The 12,493-nt window shown below is 33.9% G+C and overlaps 1 protein-coding gene across 2 annotated transcripts; it reads right to left on the reverse strand.

The window, feature by feature from the left end:
* Positions 1–541: 541 nt before the first annotated feature.
* Positions 542–6,334, reverse strand: LOC125822686 (nonsense-mediated mRNA decay factor SMG7-like). 2 transcript variants are annotated; one of them, XM_049502115.1, is made up of 6 exons: positions 6,192–6,334; positions 5,034–5,159; positions 4,350–4,943; positions 4,055–4,177; positions 3,682–3,893; positions 542–2,650 (listed from the first exon to the last, which is right to left on the reverse strand). In XM_049502115.1, the coding sequence occupies exons 2-6, from the start codon at positions 5,094–5,096 to the stop codon at positions 688–690; spliced, it is 2,955 nt and encodes a 984-aa protein (XP_049358072.1). In that variant the 5' UTR covers positions 5,097–5,159; positions 6,192–6,334; the 3' UTR covers positions 542–687. The 2 variants fall into 2 exon arrangements, with proteins under 2 accessions (XP_049358072.1, XP_049358073.1); XM_049502116.1 differs by lacking the exon at positions 6,192–6,334 and adding an exon at positions 5,292–5,539.
* Positions 6,335–12,493: the final 6,159 nt, after the last annotated feature.

Below are 12,493 nucleotides of genomic sequence, written 5' to 3' on the forward strand. Positions count from 1 at the left end.
CTTGACTTTCGAAATTATATCAATGACATATAAATTGGGACAAAGAGAATCTAAAAAATTACATATATAGTATTATTAACCACAATAATCAACAACTTAAAATTTAAAGAACATACAAAAAAATTGTTTGACCGTTAAAATTTTATTAATGTCACATAAATTAAAATAAAAAATAAAAATATATGTTGGGACCATGCTAGCACGGGCTACTGTAACTAGTATATATATATATATATATATATAAAAGATACGTAGCTCCGATTCTACCTTGAACCAATACGACAACTTAACAGAAATGAGTTAAATTTTCTATTTACAAAGTCAGTATGCTCAACAATCAACAACATACCCATTATAATCCAACAACAACCGTCTGTATGCTCATGTTCTACAATTCTTTGCTATAAACATTCACTGCAGATGACTTTTAAAAAACAAAACAACTTTACAAAATGAGAAAAGTGCATTCATCTTCAACAATTCTACAAGTTAAAAGATTCTAGATAACACTTTCTCAGTTCACAACCAATTAAATGCATACATTTCTATATTTCAAATCATCCATCTAAATTGGTACACATTTCACACTTACAAAGTTTGTGATGCCGCAATTCATGTATTTATAAGTTGAGAATTAAGGCAATGCAGGTGGAAAAATGCCTGATAGATAATGAGTATTCATAGAGCTTAGTTTCCCATAAAATTAGGACCTTTATATTGAGACTCTGGTGGTATTTGCCGTTCTCTCTCTTTGAGATAGTTAAGAAGTGTTGGCTGCTCCTGTCTAAAGTCCATTCCAGTGCCACATACATACGGGGATGCTCTTTGGTAACCAAGAAAATGTTTATCGATTATTTGTTCTTCTGCACCATAGGCAAGAGGAGGACTTGGATGCAACTGCGGGCTCTCCAAGTACACCATGGGACTAGAAGCCAAGTGATTTCCCCACTGATCTAAGACATCAAACCTGGTAAGATTGGTCGCGTTCAGATTTCCATAGGTTGCTGGTGCGTTTGAGTGAACAGGCCATACCAGATTGCTGACTCGCTCGAAGTTTTGACTGTTTCTGTAGTGATACAGCCATTCAGATGAACTCATTCCAAGTAATGGTGGGTACCCCTCAACAAAGCGTGGAGCACCTGCAACAAAATCAAGTGGTCCACGAACTGTAGATGGACTTGAGTATCCCCCCACTGGTGATGCACCAAGAATACCATCCCCTTCCTTGGTCCCAAATGCACTCTTGTTAGGGAAAACTGATGAGTTTCCCTTAAACCAAGATGCATCTTCCGGTAACAGTGGAGCTGAGGGGACTGGAGTGACATACGGAGGAGTATCATGAATAGCTGCAGAAACTGGCATGGAACGAACGTTGTGATCTCTAGTTTCATTCAAGGAGAGACCAGATAAAGATTCAGAAGCTAGTTCATCAATTGGGCTTAACTGCTGCCTATTTAATTCCCTTGGTCCCCTCTCATTTCTTGGACTTTCCTTCTCAAGGACCCAAGCATTCAGAGATGGAGGTCCAGCAGGGAAAGCTGCAGATTGCTTGAGTGGCTTGTTGTACCTCAAGTTTGTACTTTCTGGACGGAAACTGAAAATATCATTCTGTGGATTGCTTTGCTCAGAAATCAACGATGTGGCACGGCGCAAGGATTCATCAGAAGCCGCAGTTCCATTGATAACATTGATGGAGAATTGATCACATGAAGTGCCTGATGTATATATTGGTTCTGAGTTATGTCTAGTGATGGGCTTGAAAAGAATGACTTCTTCCTCATCTGTGGTAATGGATTGGCCGCTGAGACAAGGATGATCTTGACTCTCTCCGTTTTCCATTGCCATTCCACAATTATTTTGATAGGTCTCTTTTAGCGGAAGAGTCGAAACAGATTCAGCTACGCCTGGCTTTCCCCTATCTGCTAATTCTGAGTCCATGATGTGGAATCTTTTGTCTGTTTTATCATAAGAGATCCATTTTCTTGAGTGACTGGATCTGTTAGCCAGTTTAGATGCTGCACGAAAGATACGCTGTGAACGACACACACTCTTACTACTGAAATTATCAATGCATTCCAAATGGCTCGTGAAGTCCAAAGACTTGTGAGCATGGGCCATGGGATGAAACCCCTTCAGTTCATGGTCTTCCCAAAGAGCAGTACTTTCTAGAGCAAGTTCATTCTCACAAGGATCAAGCCGGTTCAGAAGATCAGCTAAAGCACCAAAAAAGTAAGATATAGCACTCTGGACCTTTTCATCTCTTGCGTCTACTTCTGCTCTATCAAGTATGTTAACTAACCACTCTACAAACACACAGACGGTGGGTAAAAGGGGGCAAGTTTGTGTGCTATTTCTTGTTGCAGCTTTCTCAACAAGGCGACCAGCACAAATAAAAGTAGCAGCTACTGCCAGCTCTGTCAATGCAGATTGCTGCTTGTTCTTTGGATCCAAGCCATCCTCACTCTCAGTCAGGCTATGGAAGATAAAGATGAAAACAGAGACAAGTTGAAGAGCACGATAAGGGCCTCTTCTCGATAGATCCATTAACTGGTAAGACTCTAGAGAAGCCTTTAATTCATCATCATCCATTACCACCAGGCCTTCCAATTGTCGCACAGTAGATGCAAGAGTAGATTGAAAGTCTTCCAAGCTGCATTACAGAAACAGCTGAAGTCTTAAGAGTTTCTAACATAAATGATTGACATCATTTAAAACTATGTGAAGGAAGCCACTAGCTTATCAAGATCTAGAAGCACTAACTTATATCCAGAACAAAGTTAAAGTTAGTAGTAAAGGAAGAAAAAAAATATTCAAAGGCAAATTTTGGGTGAAGAAGGGTTTAATGTGAGAAATCAAAAGGACAAGCCTAGATGAGAGAATTAATTCAAAAGGCATGCATTTAACCAGCCTAGAGTCAATCAATCAAACAAATTAGTTTCAACTGCAGTGTTTCACTAGAAACAAGGGAGTTGAGATGCTGCATTACTTTTCCTGATATCATTGATTCAGATATAAAGAAAGCAGTTACTTAACGAGGGGAGCAGCTTCATCAGCTTGTGTTACATAAAGCATGATATCCATAGAGGTAAATACAAAACCAATATTTTCACCTTTTGTTTGGTATGGAAGTGTTTCAGAATACCACTCAAAATAGCAAAAAGAAACTAAAAAAAAGATTTTTAAAAGGAGAGAAAAATAAAAAGTTCACAAATTGCACATGAAGCTACAAAGGACAAGAGAATTGATCCCAGCTACTCGAAAGGAGTACCAGGGGTCAGGGGAGACCTATTTAATCTGCACCTGGTATCAGCAAACCACAAATAGCTGAGGTTACCAGTGAAAATAATCTTCCATCACACAAATTCAACTAGAAAACAGCACATCAGTGTAATCCTTATATATGCTTTCAATTTAACAAAAGCAAGCAAATTTGTCGATGCACTAATGCTAACCTTGGTTTCCAGTTTTTAATGCCTACAGTGCAATGTTTATACTTGGAAATTACTGTTGAAAACATACACATTTTTAAGTTGGTTAAATCAAGCAGAGCTAGTTAACTTCCCCCATAAAGAACTAAAGCAACTACAGGGCGAAAAGGGATTAAGTGAAAAACAATAGATGATACATGAGAACTATCTCAAATGACTATTTGAATAACTCGAACGTGTAAATGATGTGTACCTGGAGTACACGAGAAAGAAACTCATCAATCTGACAAACAGAAGCCATATATCAGCTTTTCCAGAGGTAACAGTTTCAGCGGCTTCTGGCATATTCTTGTTTAAGGAACCACTGGTTGCGCGATTTATAGCATCCATGGAACACCACACTGAAGGTTTTAGCAAATCAAGGCAAGCTCCACTAGAATATGAATGCAAAATAGATGACCTGTTCTGCAGATTCGCAAGAAATAATGAAAACTTGTTTTAGTCCCGTAGACTCAGAAGGGATCACAGCAGATGGGGAAAAAATTCATAAGGGAAATAATACACTTCAAGTTTCTTTTGCTCAAGAAAAGAAGAATGAAGACTAAGAGAAAATCTTTTGACATCACCTCTTCAAAGAGTAGCATAAGGTTGTTCCAGGCATCAGGGAATGGTTCCTTAACAGCTAAACTTCTGACGCAATGGTATAAGGCAAGGAAAGGGTCACCAGTGTATGTTGCCAATAGTGCTAGCTGCAGATGAAATAACTTAATAAGAGCCTCAAAGCGGATTTTGTCTCAACTTTGATGCAGGAAACAAGAACCGACAATCTTTGTATCTTTAAAGGTTGTAAAAGATGAAAGAGAAAACATATAGAAATACACAATGTGTCCACAATCCAACAAATTTAACCATAGAATCAACCTGATTATGAGGATTTCCACTGTCTGGCCATATCCTAGATGCCTCAAAGTAGTATGTGGCTGCTAAAGACCACTTAAATGCATCCGGTTTCTTGCAAAGTTCACCATATCTGGCCAGGTCTCCCAGACAAATTAGAAAACGGTGGCATGCATATTGGCATTGAGGCAGCTTCATGGGTACAAGAGGAAGTGACATGCTACCATTCTTACAGAGTAACAGTTCCCTGGGGAGCCCACAACTTTGTCTGAGTTTTTTAGTTAACTCCTGATAGAACTCAGTAGCTTCAGACAGAAATGACTTGAGCCCTTCCATATGATTGTCAATCTCTCGGGTAGCACTTGAATCACCTTCGTGTGTTTCAATTTTCTTTTTCTCAGCATTAGCCTGCCGAATCCTTTTACGGAACTCATCAATGTGTTTATAGTGAAGTTTCCACAGAGAGAATTCAACTTCCTGAAGCCCCACTACTTCATAATTATTTACAATAATATTCTCATAGCTGGCACGGGCTTTGTGGTACAATTCTTGGACATCTTTGTGCAACAGGCCTTTAGAGTAGATTGATGTTAACAGTTGCTTTTCTGTATTGGCAATCTGCCATATGGATGAGAAAAGTAAGCAAATTTTCCATCACAAGAAGCACAAAAGGAAAGTAAAATATTCTAAACAGATTCAATAAGTCACCTCAAGAAAAGTATTCAATTTTTCCTTCTGATCATTAAATGCTGCAGCTGAATCAGCATCCATGACTGCTAAATATAAACCTCAGTACCAATCAATATCTCATTGATGACACCAACAAAAGTGTACCTACATAAGCGATCAAGTACCTCTTTAGCAAATGCACCAGCAACTGAAAGAAAGTAAAGGGAATTTTGTACGAACTATGACAAGAAAATCTATTAACTTCCAATGTTCTAGCTTTGATCTTAGGATGCTAACCTCTCCTTTAGGCTTTAACTAGTTCCACAGCAACATCACATCCATTTTTTAACTTGTGGAATTTTGAAAAGTTTATTCATAGGTCAGTCAACTCAACTATTATTCAACACCCATAAATATCAAGGACATTTAAAAGAAAGCAAAAATGGGTCAATATCCAACTTGATAGCCTTGAATTAATGAATACTAGATTATCACAAAGGGAATTTCTTGCACAACCTCAGTTCATCAAACCAAAAACATATCTTTTCTAATGACTTTTTTACGACAAAAAATACATCTTACATATCCATTTAACTTAGCAATAAAAATGATCCCCAAAAGCCAGTAGCCATAACTCCACAAATTCAATACAAAAAAAAAAAAAAAAAAAAACTATTCAAGATGTTTTCCCTTGTGCCCTATAAAATTCCAAAAAGGACCAGTTTGAAGCACAAAGTCAACGAAAACCTAAAACTGATAAAGACTTCCAGATGACTTTCTGACTCCATATACCTTAAGCAACACAAAGGAATAGAAAACTGATAATCAACTTCCCACAAAGAAATTAACAGTGATCATTTGATCACCACCATAAATGAATACAACTAAGCTAGAAAATGATCCATTCAATTAACAGTTACATCCATACCAGTTCTCTACAGAATTATCTTCTTAAAGCATAAATACAATCTCTAGACACACAAAAAAAAAACAACTTGATTTTAAAATCTTGAAAGAAGAAAAAAGGAAATTGGGAATAGAGTGATGAACAGAAAGTACCTTTAGTAACTTGAAATTAAACCTAAAAAAGAAAAATCTAGACAAATAGTCAAGCAAACAAGAATCAAACAAAGGCATAAATAAAGCTACTACTTTTGATACAAAAAGTCAAAAACATGAAAGAAAAAACTACAATACCTCAAGAATTCAAGAAACTTGGAATTCGGAGCAGAAGATAGAAGATGCAGCAAATCGATTAAGTGGGTAAGAACAAAGAAGTACTTTTGATGAGCAGAGAGAGAGAGAGAGAGAGAGGGAGATGGGAGAAAGGGAGGGAACAGTAGGACAAGGGGAAGAAAGAAGTGAAACAACAGAATTTTTGGCCAACTGTTGTTGTATTAGTTGTGTGAAATAGACAAAACAAAAAGGTGGCTGTGTATTAATGAGTAGAGTGAAATGAATAAAATGCCCTTTGTTCTCTCATACTATATGTTTCTGTTTTTCCTTTTTCATGACGATCTAATTTGGATAATCTTTTACCAAGATTGTAACTTAAAGATTACGACTAGTTCAGTTGATTGATTACTTAATATTTTACATTATTAGTGAGGATTCGTATTCATATCTTGTAATTCACCAACTCTCAATTGAAAATAAAAATAAAGAAAATTTTATAATTTTCAATAAACTTTATTAATTATCATATTACACTCTTAAATACTATATATTTGAACCAATTTATATACACCTCAATATATTACCTCCCATCAGCTTCATTTACCATACATATATTTCTCTATTCAAATGGAGTTATTATAAATCAGAGTCATCATATATCATAAGGATGAATAGAAACTCTTTTTTCCTAATCACATATTTTATGTTCGAGATTTGGGCATAAATAAAATCAATATTGATTCTAACATTGAAGTAAATTTAAATTAATCAGAGTTTGAATAGGAATATCAAATAGCAAATGAGAAGAAAAAGGTGGAGTCATCTTCATTATTCATTTTCTATTTGTTTTTAGTTTTCTGACCAAGTAACTCCATAATATACCTTATAATCCAAGCTAAAATCCATTAAACTAAGCTAGATTCAGTACTTTTATTATATAACATCCCAGTTTATGAATTATTCAATTGGTTCCCTCAATATATTAATATTAGTTAAGTTGCATAGACAAGTCATGAAGCTACTTGTCCTTTTTCTAATCATTAATTACTAGAATAAGTTTTCTAAAATATAAACTGTATGTTTAAGCTGGTGGGTTGGTAGGATGTTGTCTTAACTTTTTTATAGAGCTAAAATAATCTTAATTATTTATCATGGATAAAGAAGCTTGCTTGCTTTATAGCCATTTTACTTATCAATATGACATCTTTGGTTAACTAGAAAACCTTCATGGCTCTAGATATTTACATTAAAATTACTAACATAGATTTCTTGGCAAAAAGCCAATGTAATTTTGACAGCAGAAGCAACCAACTCATGAGAATATATAATTTGAAGAAATACATATAGTCAAAGATAAAATGGCCTACTAATGGTCTAGATAGTTGGTGTTAGGTTCATGTCTTGGTCCACATTTGGATATATTATATAAATATATACAACATTAATTTTTGTACAGGATAAAGTGTGGGCTTGCCAGGTGGAGTCATCATATTAGACCCCTCTACCCCACTTAGACAATTTGATTCAATCATGCTCCTATAAATATATTTGGCCTAAAAGAGAAAAACAGTTAACTAATTACCTTTACCATGTGCATTGTTCTATTAATAGTCTTAAGGATAATACTTTGTATGTGAGTAGTTATGATATTCTATCAACACGAGTATTGAGTTTGTGGTGTAGTAATGAGAATAATTCACTTTTAATTAGAGATTTTGGATTCGATTTTTGAGTATGGATAAATCCCTATCGAAAGCATCAACCCTAAAATAAATCTAATTATGTATAGTTTGGATTTAATTGAATTTTAATGCAAACATTGAATATATCAACCCTAATTTTTTTTTATGATATTGTAATATATTATTATGGTGGGTTGAGATGTGACAACTTGATGAGGAGTTGAGGACCTTTATGTTCAAGAACATTAAAGAAAGAATAGAAAAAGGACAAAGTTTTGAGCATGCCACATGTCAAAGATACTTGACACATCTTTCATTTGATAAACATGATTTCCCAAAGTCCCCTTGTCTAACCAAAAGGTTAGAACTCTAGAAGTTGGTGCATTATCAAACAACATAATTTTGGTTCTTTTTTGTCACCATTATAAATATCTATTATTTTAATTTATACCTGAATTCTTTCTAATCTAATTACCAATTATCCTTAGAAAATCTCAAGAAAGACTAAAGGAATTGCATGTCAACTCTTTTTTACTACTCAAGATCGATATAATATCAAAACGGCTGCATGCACTCCGTTTTTTTTAAAAATGATTTAATTTTACATGTAGTTCATAATTAAAATCGTTGATGTCTATCCTTTAGGATGGTCCAATGATTGAGGCTTTAGACTTTTATGTTGGAAGTCTCAAGTTTCAAAACCTCTTACCAACAAAAGAAAGAATTTGCCTTCTGGATTGAACTACCAGTGCGGGTTACCTCTCCTGAGAAGTAGTAGTAGTATTGCTATTTACTAGAAGCTAATTAGAACTTAGAACTATTGAATTCTTATGCATGGGTTTCCAGATCATGGGCCTGTTGACAAGTCCAAATTCATTCCAGGGCTTGAGTTTACATCTCATATTTTTTCCAAGCCCAATTTGACAAAAAAAAAAAAAGAAATTATGATACTTGATCAAATTGTGCATCTCAAATATTGTTTTAGTCGCTGGACTGCCACTAGAGCAGTCAAAATGGATTTGGCCCGTTAGGCCGGCCCAACCCAACCCTTGAATTAAATGAGGTTGGGCTCAATTTTTTCAGCCCATTTAGGAATGAGGTTTTTTAGCCCAGCCTTATTTGGCCCGCTGGCCTCGTAGGGCCAACCCGCAAGCTTCAGAGGCCTACCCGCGGGCTGTGAATTTTTAAAATATTTATTATATATATTTTAAGTAGTGTTTTACTTGTTAAGATTTTGTCAATAAATATTTTTAAAGTATCAATATAAAATCAAGACTACATTTTTTACATATCATTTACACTTTAGGGTCATTAGCCCATTGAATTTTCTTATTAGCCCAAGTCCATTACTCCATTATAACTATGAATCTTTGACCTCTTTCACTTTTGTTTTTATGCCTAATTTTCCACTTCTCCTTTATTGTCTTGTTTATGAAAATAGTGATCATGTAATATTTTTTTGCTCGGATGAATCTTATGAATGTTGTATCTTGGCTATTATGTATTTGTTTTGTAAATATTCACTGAAGTATGTGTAATTTATGAATGAATTTATGTATGTACTGATGTCGTGTTCAACAGACATCAATGTTCGTATCCTTTCTAAGAGGAAAATGCTGTCCGTTTTTTGGTTGAAGGGTCAACCTGTCCCAATCCGTGGCCCGCTTAGGGCTGAGTTGGGCTGCTATTTTATAGGCCATTTAATTAAAAGGGTCAGCTTGTCCCAACCCATTTAACTCTCTAGCCCATTAGGGTTTGGTTGGGCCAGCCCATTTTGACAGCTCTAACTGCCACCTAGGAAAATTCGTTGGAGTGACCGATGAAAATTCGTAGCCATAGACAAACTTGTTTTTAGTTTTATGCCTATTTTAGAAAAAATGTTCATCTTTACTCGTAAAAAAAATTATAGATCAATTTCTTCTATTCATTTTGTAAGTGGCGATAAAAGATCATTTCCTCAAATTTGATTACCTTATTAACATGAAGAGGCAAAGCCTTAGAGGACCACATAGAATAGAAATATTAAACTCACTCCTCTTTATTTTTCAGGAAGATAAATGAAATGAAAAGGTGAGTGAGTTTGACTTGATAAATTGATGGATTTCCATATACATTTTTTGGGTCTAAACTCTAATATGCCAAATAAAGGCCCAAAGTGAAGTACGTACAGCATGGACCGTGATATTATCTCCAGGTTTGGATTGAACTTATCTGCTGTCCATACATATATATGAATAATTTTAGATAATTCCTTCATACCTAGCACATCCTATCAAAAATTTTGATTCCCCATATGAAACAACAACAATAACATACATAGTGAAATCCCACTCAATAGGATCTGGGGATGATAGCTTATATACACAGACCTTACCACTACCTCGTGGAGGTAAAGATATTGTTTCCAATAGAACATCGGCTTTCAATTTGTATTTTTGATCTGAATTCCACAATAATGCACTGCACACCCATATACTACACTTCTTTCTTCTTCTTTTTTTCAAGAGCTATTCTTTTTATAGTATATTTTTTTTCAACAACTATTCTCATCTGTCTGTTTCTACTTTTTTGTTTTTGTTTTCTGACAACTATTTACATCTAGTGCAATCTAAGTTGACTCTCCAGAAGTGTGATTGTCACTTGTTAATGTCCACTAGATTCATGTGATTCACGGTACAGGTTACATAAATTGACTTATTTACAAACGTAAATTTGGTAACAAATAATTTTATTTTAATATCGATTCTATATTGTCTACAACCTTCTCAGTTCTCACTATGAGTTTCATTCTTTGTCTAAATTTATGTACATTAAAATATTTAGTTAAAAGCTCGATTTAGTACTACCTCCGGTCCATATTATATGATGTTTTTAACTTTTATATTTAACCCAAAATAAGTATATTTTACATAATTAAAGAAGGTAGGAATTTATTTATTTTTCAAATTTAATCTTAGCTTGACAAGTGAGTTTCTACCTAACAAAAAAAAATCATATTAAATAAGTTCTAAGGTAATTTAGTGTGAGAAAATCATTGATGCATTAAATCATGGACGAACGCTGCTACTAGAAACAGAACTTGTTTTCATAGATAATTTTTTATCTAGTTTTCATCGAATTAGCTCACTTTAAAAAGTATACGGTGAGAAACAGATTCTTCCTATTTTCTATGTTAAAACACTACTATTTTTTTCCCATTAATTCAATAAAAATATTTATCGAATTTAAAATCAATCAAAAAATCTGTTGAATTAGTCACTGATCATTATTTTTGAGTGGAAACTTTCAATAGGGAAATAATGTTCTTTCTAATAGTAGAGAAGTACGTGCACAACAGCTTTGAATATTTGTGTTATAAAATTTTGGTTTTGTCGACTTTTTAGTTCTTAATAAAAAATCACTTCAAATGCTGCACGGCTTTGAATTCAGAATTCAGACTGAAGTTGTCAAATTTTGGATAATTTTTAAACGAAAAAATATCTCTACCACTTTCTAAAAGGGAAAAATAATATCCTGTAGGGGGTGGGGGTCCACAAGCTGCCTTATGACTCATCATACAGGCAAATTGAATTAATTAATTAGCTTATTATCTTTGAATTAACTTAGAGCTAATAATAATTAATTATTGCAACTTGCAAGCAAACAATTCCCACATTTTTCTCCAAACGTTGAAAATAACAGAACTAACTAATCTGTTTGATGTATCAATCAGATGAAGAAAAAAGGGAAACAAAAAGGTTGCAACTATATACTGATACGTATATGAATAACCAAAAGCGGGTTCAGGATATACGTGCACCCATTAACTTTGGAAAAAAATCATATATATATAACTAATAAAGCCCCATGAAAAGCATTTACGGAGATTTGGTACTGCTCAAAGCAACCTTCCACGCGAAGTTCAAACTTTCGTGACCATATATATATGTTACTATTACTAATTAAAAGGTAATAAGAGAAAAGGATAACAAGTAATCGTATCTATAATGGAAGTAAGGGGTATGAACAATATATATATGGGGTAAGAATATACTTTGAAAAATAATAATATATAACCTTCTTATTATCTTGAAGAAAGTAGAAAAAAGTATTTGATTTTTTAATTTCTTCATTTGACAATATCAACAAACAAATAATTAGCTAACTTTGAATAAGTTTCTCATTTGGTGTATTTCTTTTCTGAAGTATCACATAACAAACAAATAATTAAAGGATAAAAGAGTGACATCTTTCTTTTTGCACTTTTTGAAAGTATTTGCCCCTACGAAAATTGTAAAATTTGGAGTAGATAATTATTGGACCAACGACAATATGTATGGCTGGAATAATGTCCCTTTTGTTCGAAAGCAAATATTAATGAAAATATCTTTCGATTTTAAAACTACGTTTTTTGTTATATGATTTGAGAAATTTTATAACAATCATATTTTACCCATATATACATTAAATATAAAAGTTGGGGAAAACTTTTTCATATTTGAGATTTTGTAAATTAACTTATACATGAGCATATTGACACTTGGATATTATTATCAGCACCATAAGTTGTTTAACTTTGCGCTGCTAATCTCTACCGTCACTTTCATACCACACTTTATAAAAAAAAAAAAAGATTTTCTATCATACCGAATGATAAGACAA

The sequence above is a fragment of the Solanum verrucosum genome, unplaced genomic scaffold (assembly GCF_900185275.1).
Source record: "Solanum verrucosum unplaced genomic scaffold, falcon-dt-bn FXZP01000103.1, whole genome shotgun sequence".
NCBI classification, from domain to species: Eukaryota; Viridiplantae; Streptophyta; class Magnoliopsida; order Solanales; family Solanaceae; genus Solanum; species Solanum verrucosum.

What these genes read in the sequence shown, in the direction of transcription:
- LOC125822686 (XM_049502115.1), bottom strand. Translation starts at nt 5,096, where the DNA reads ATGGATGCTGATTCAGCTGCAGCATTTAATGATCAGAAGGAAAAATTG. An exon ending in TTATGCTACTCTTTGAAGAG is followed by an intron (nt 3,894 to 4,054) that starts GTGATGTCAAAA and finishes GCGAATCTGCAG; the next exon opens with AACAGGTCATCTATTTTGCA. An exon ending in TTCTTTCTCGTGTACTCCAG is followed by an intron (nt 2,651 to 3,681) that starts GTACACATCATT and finishes TCTGTAATGCAG; the next exon opens with CTTGGAAGACTTTCAATCTA.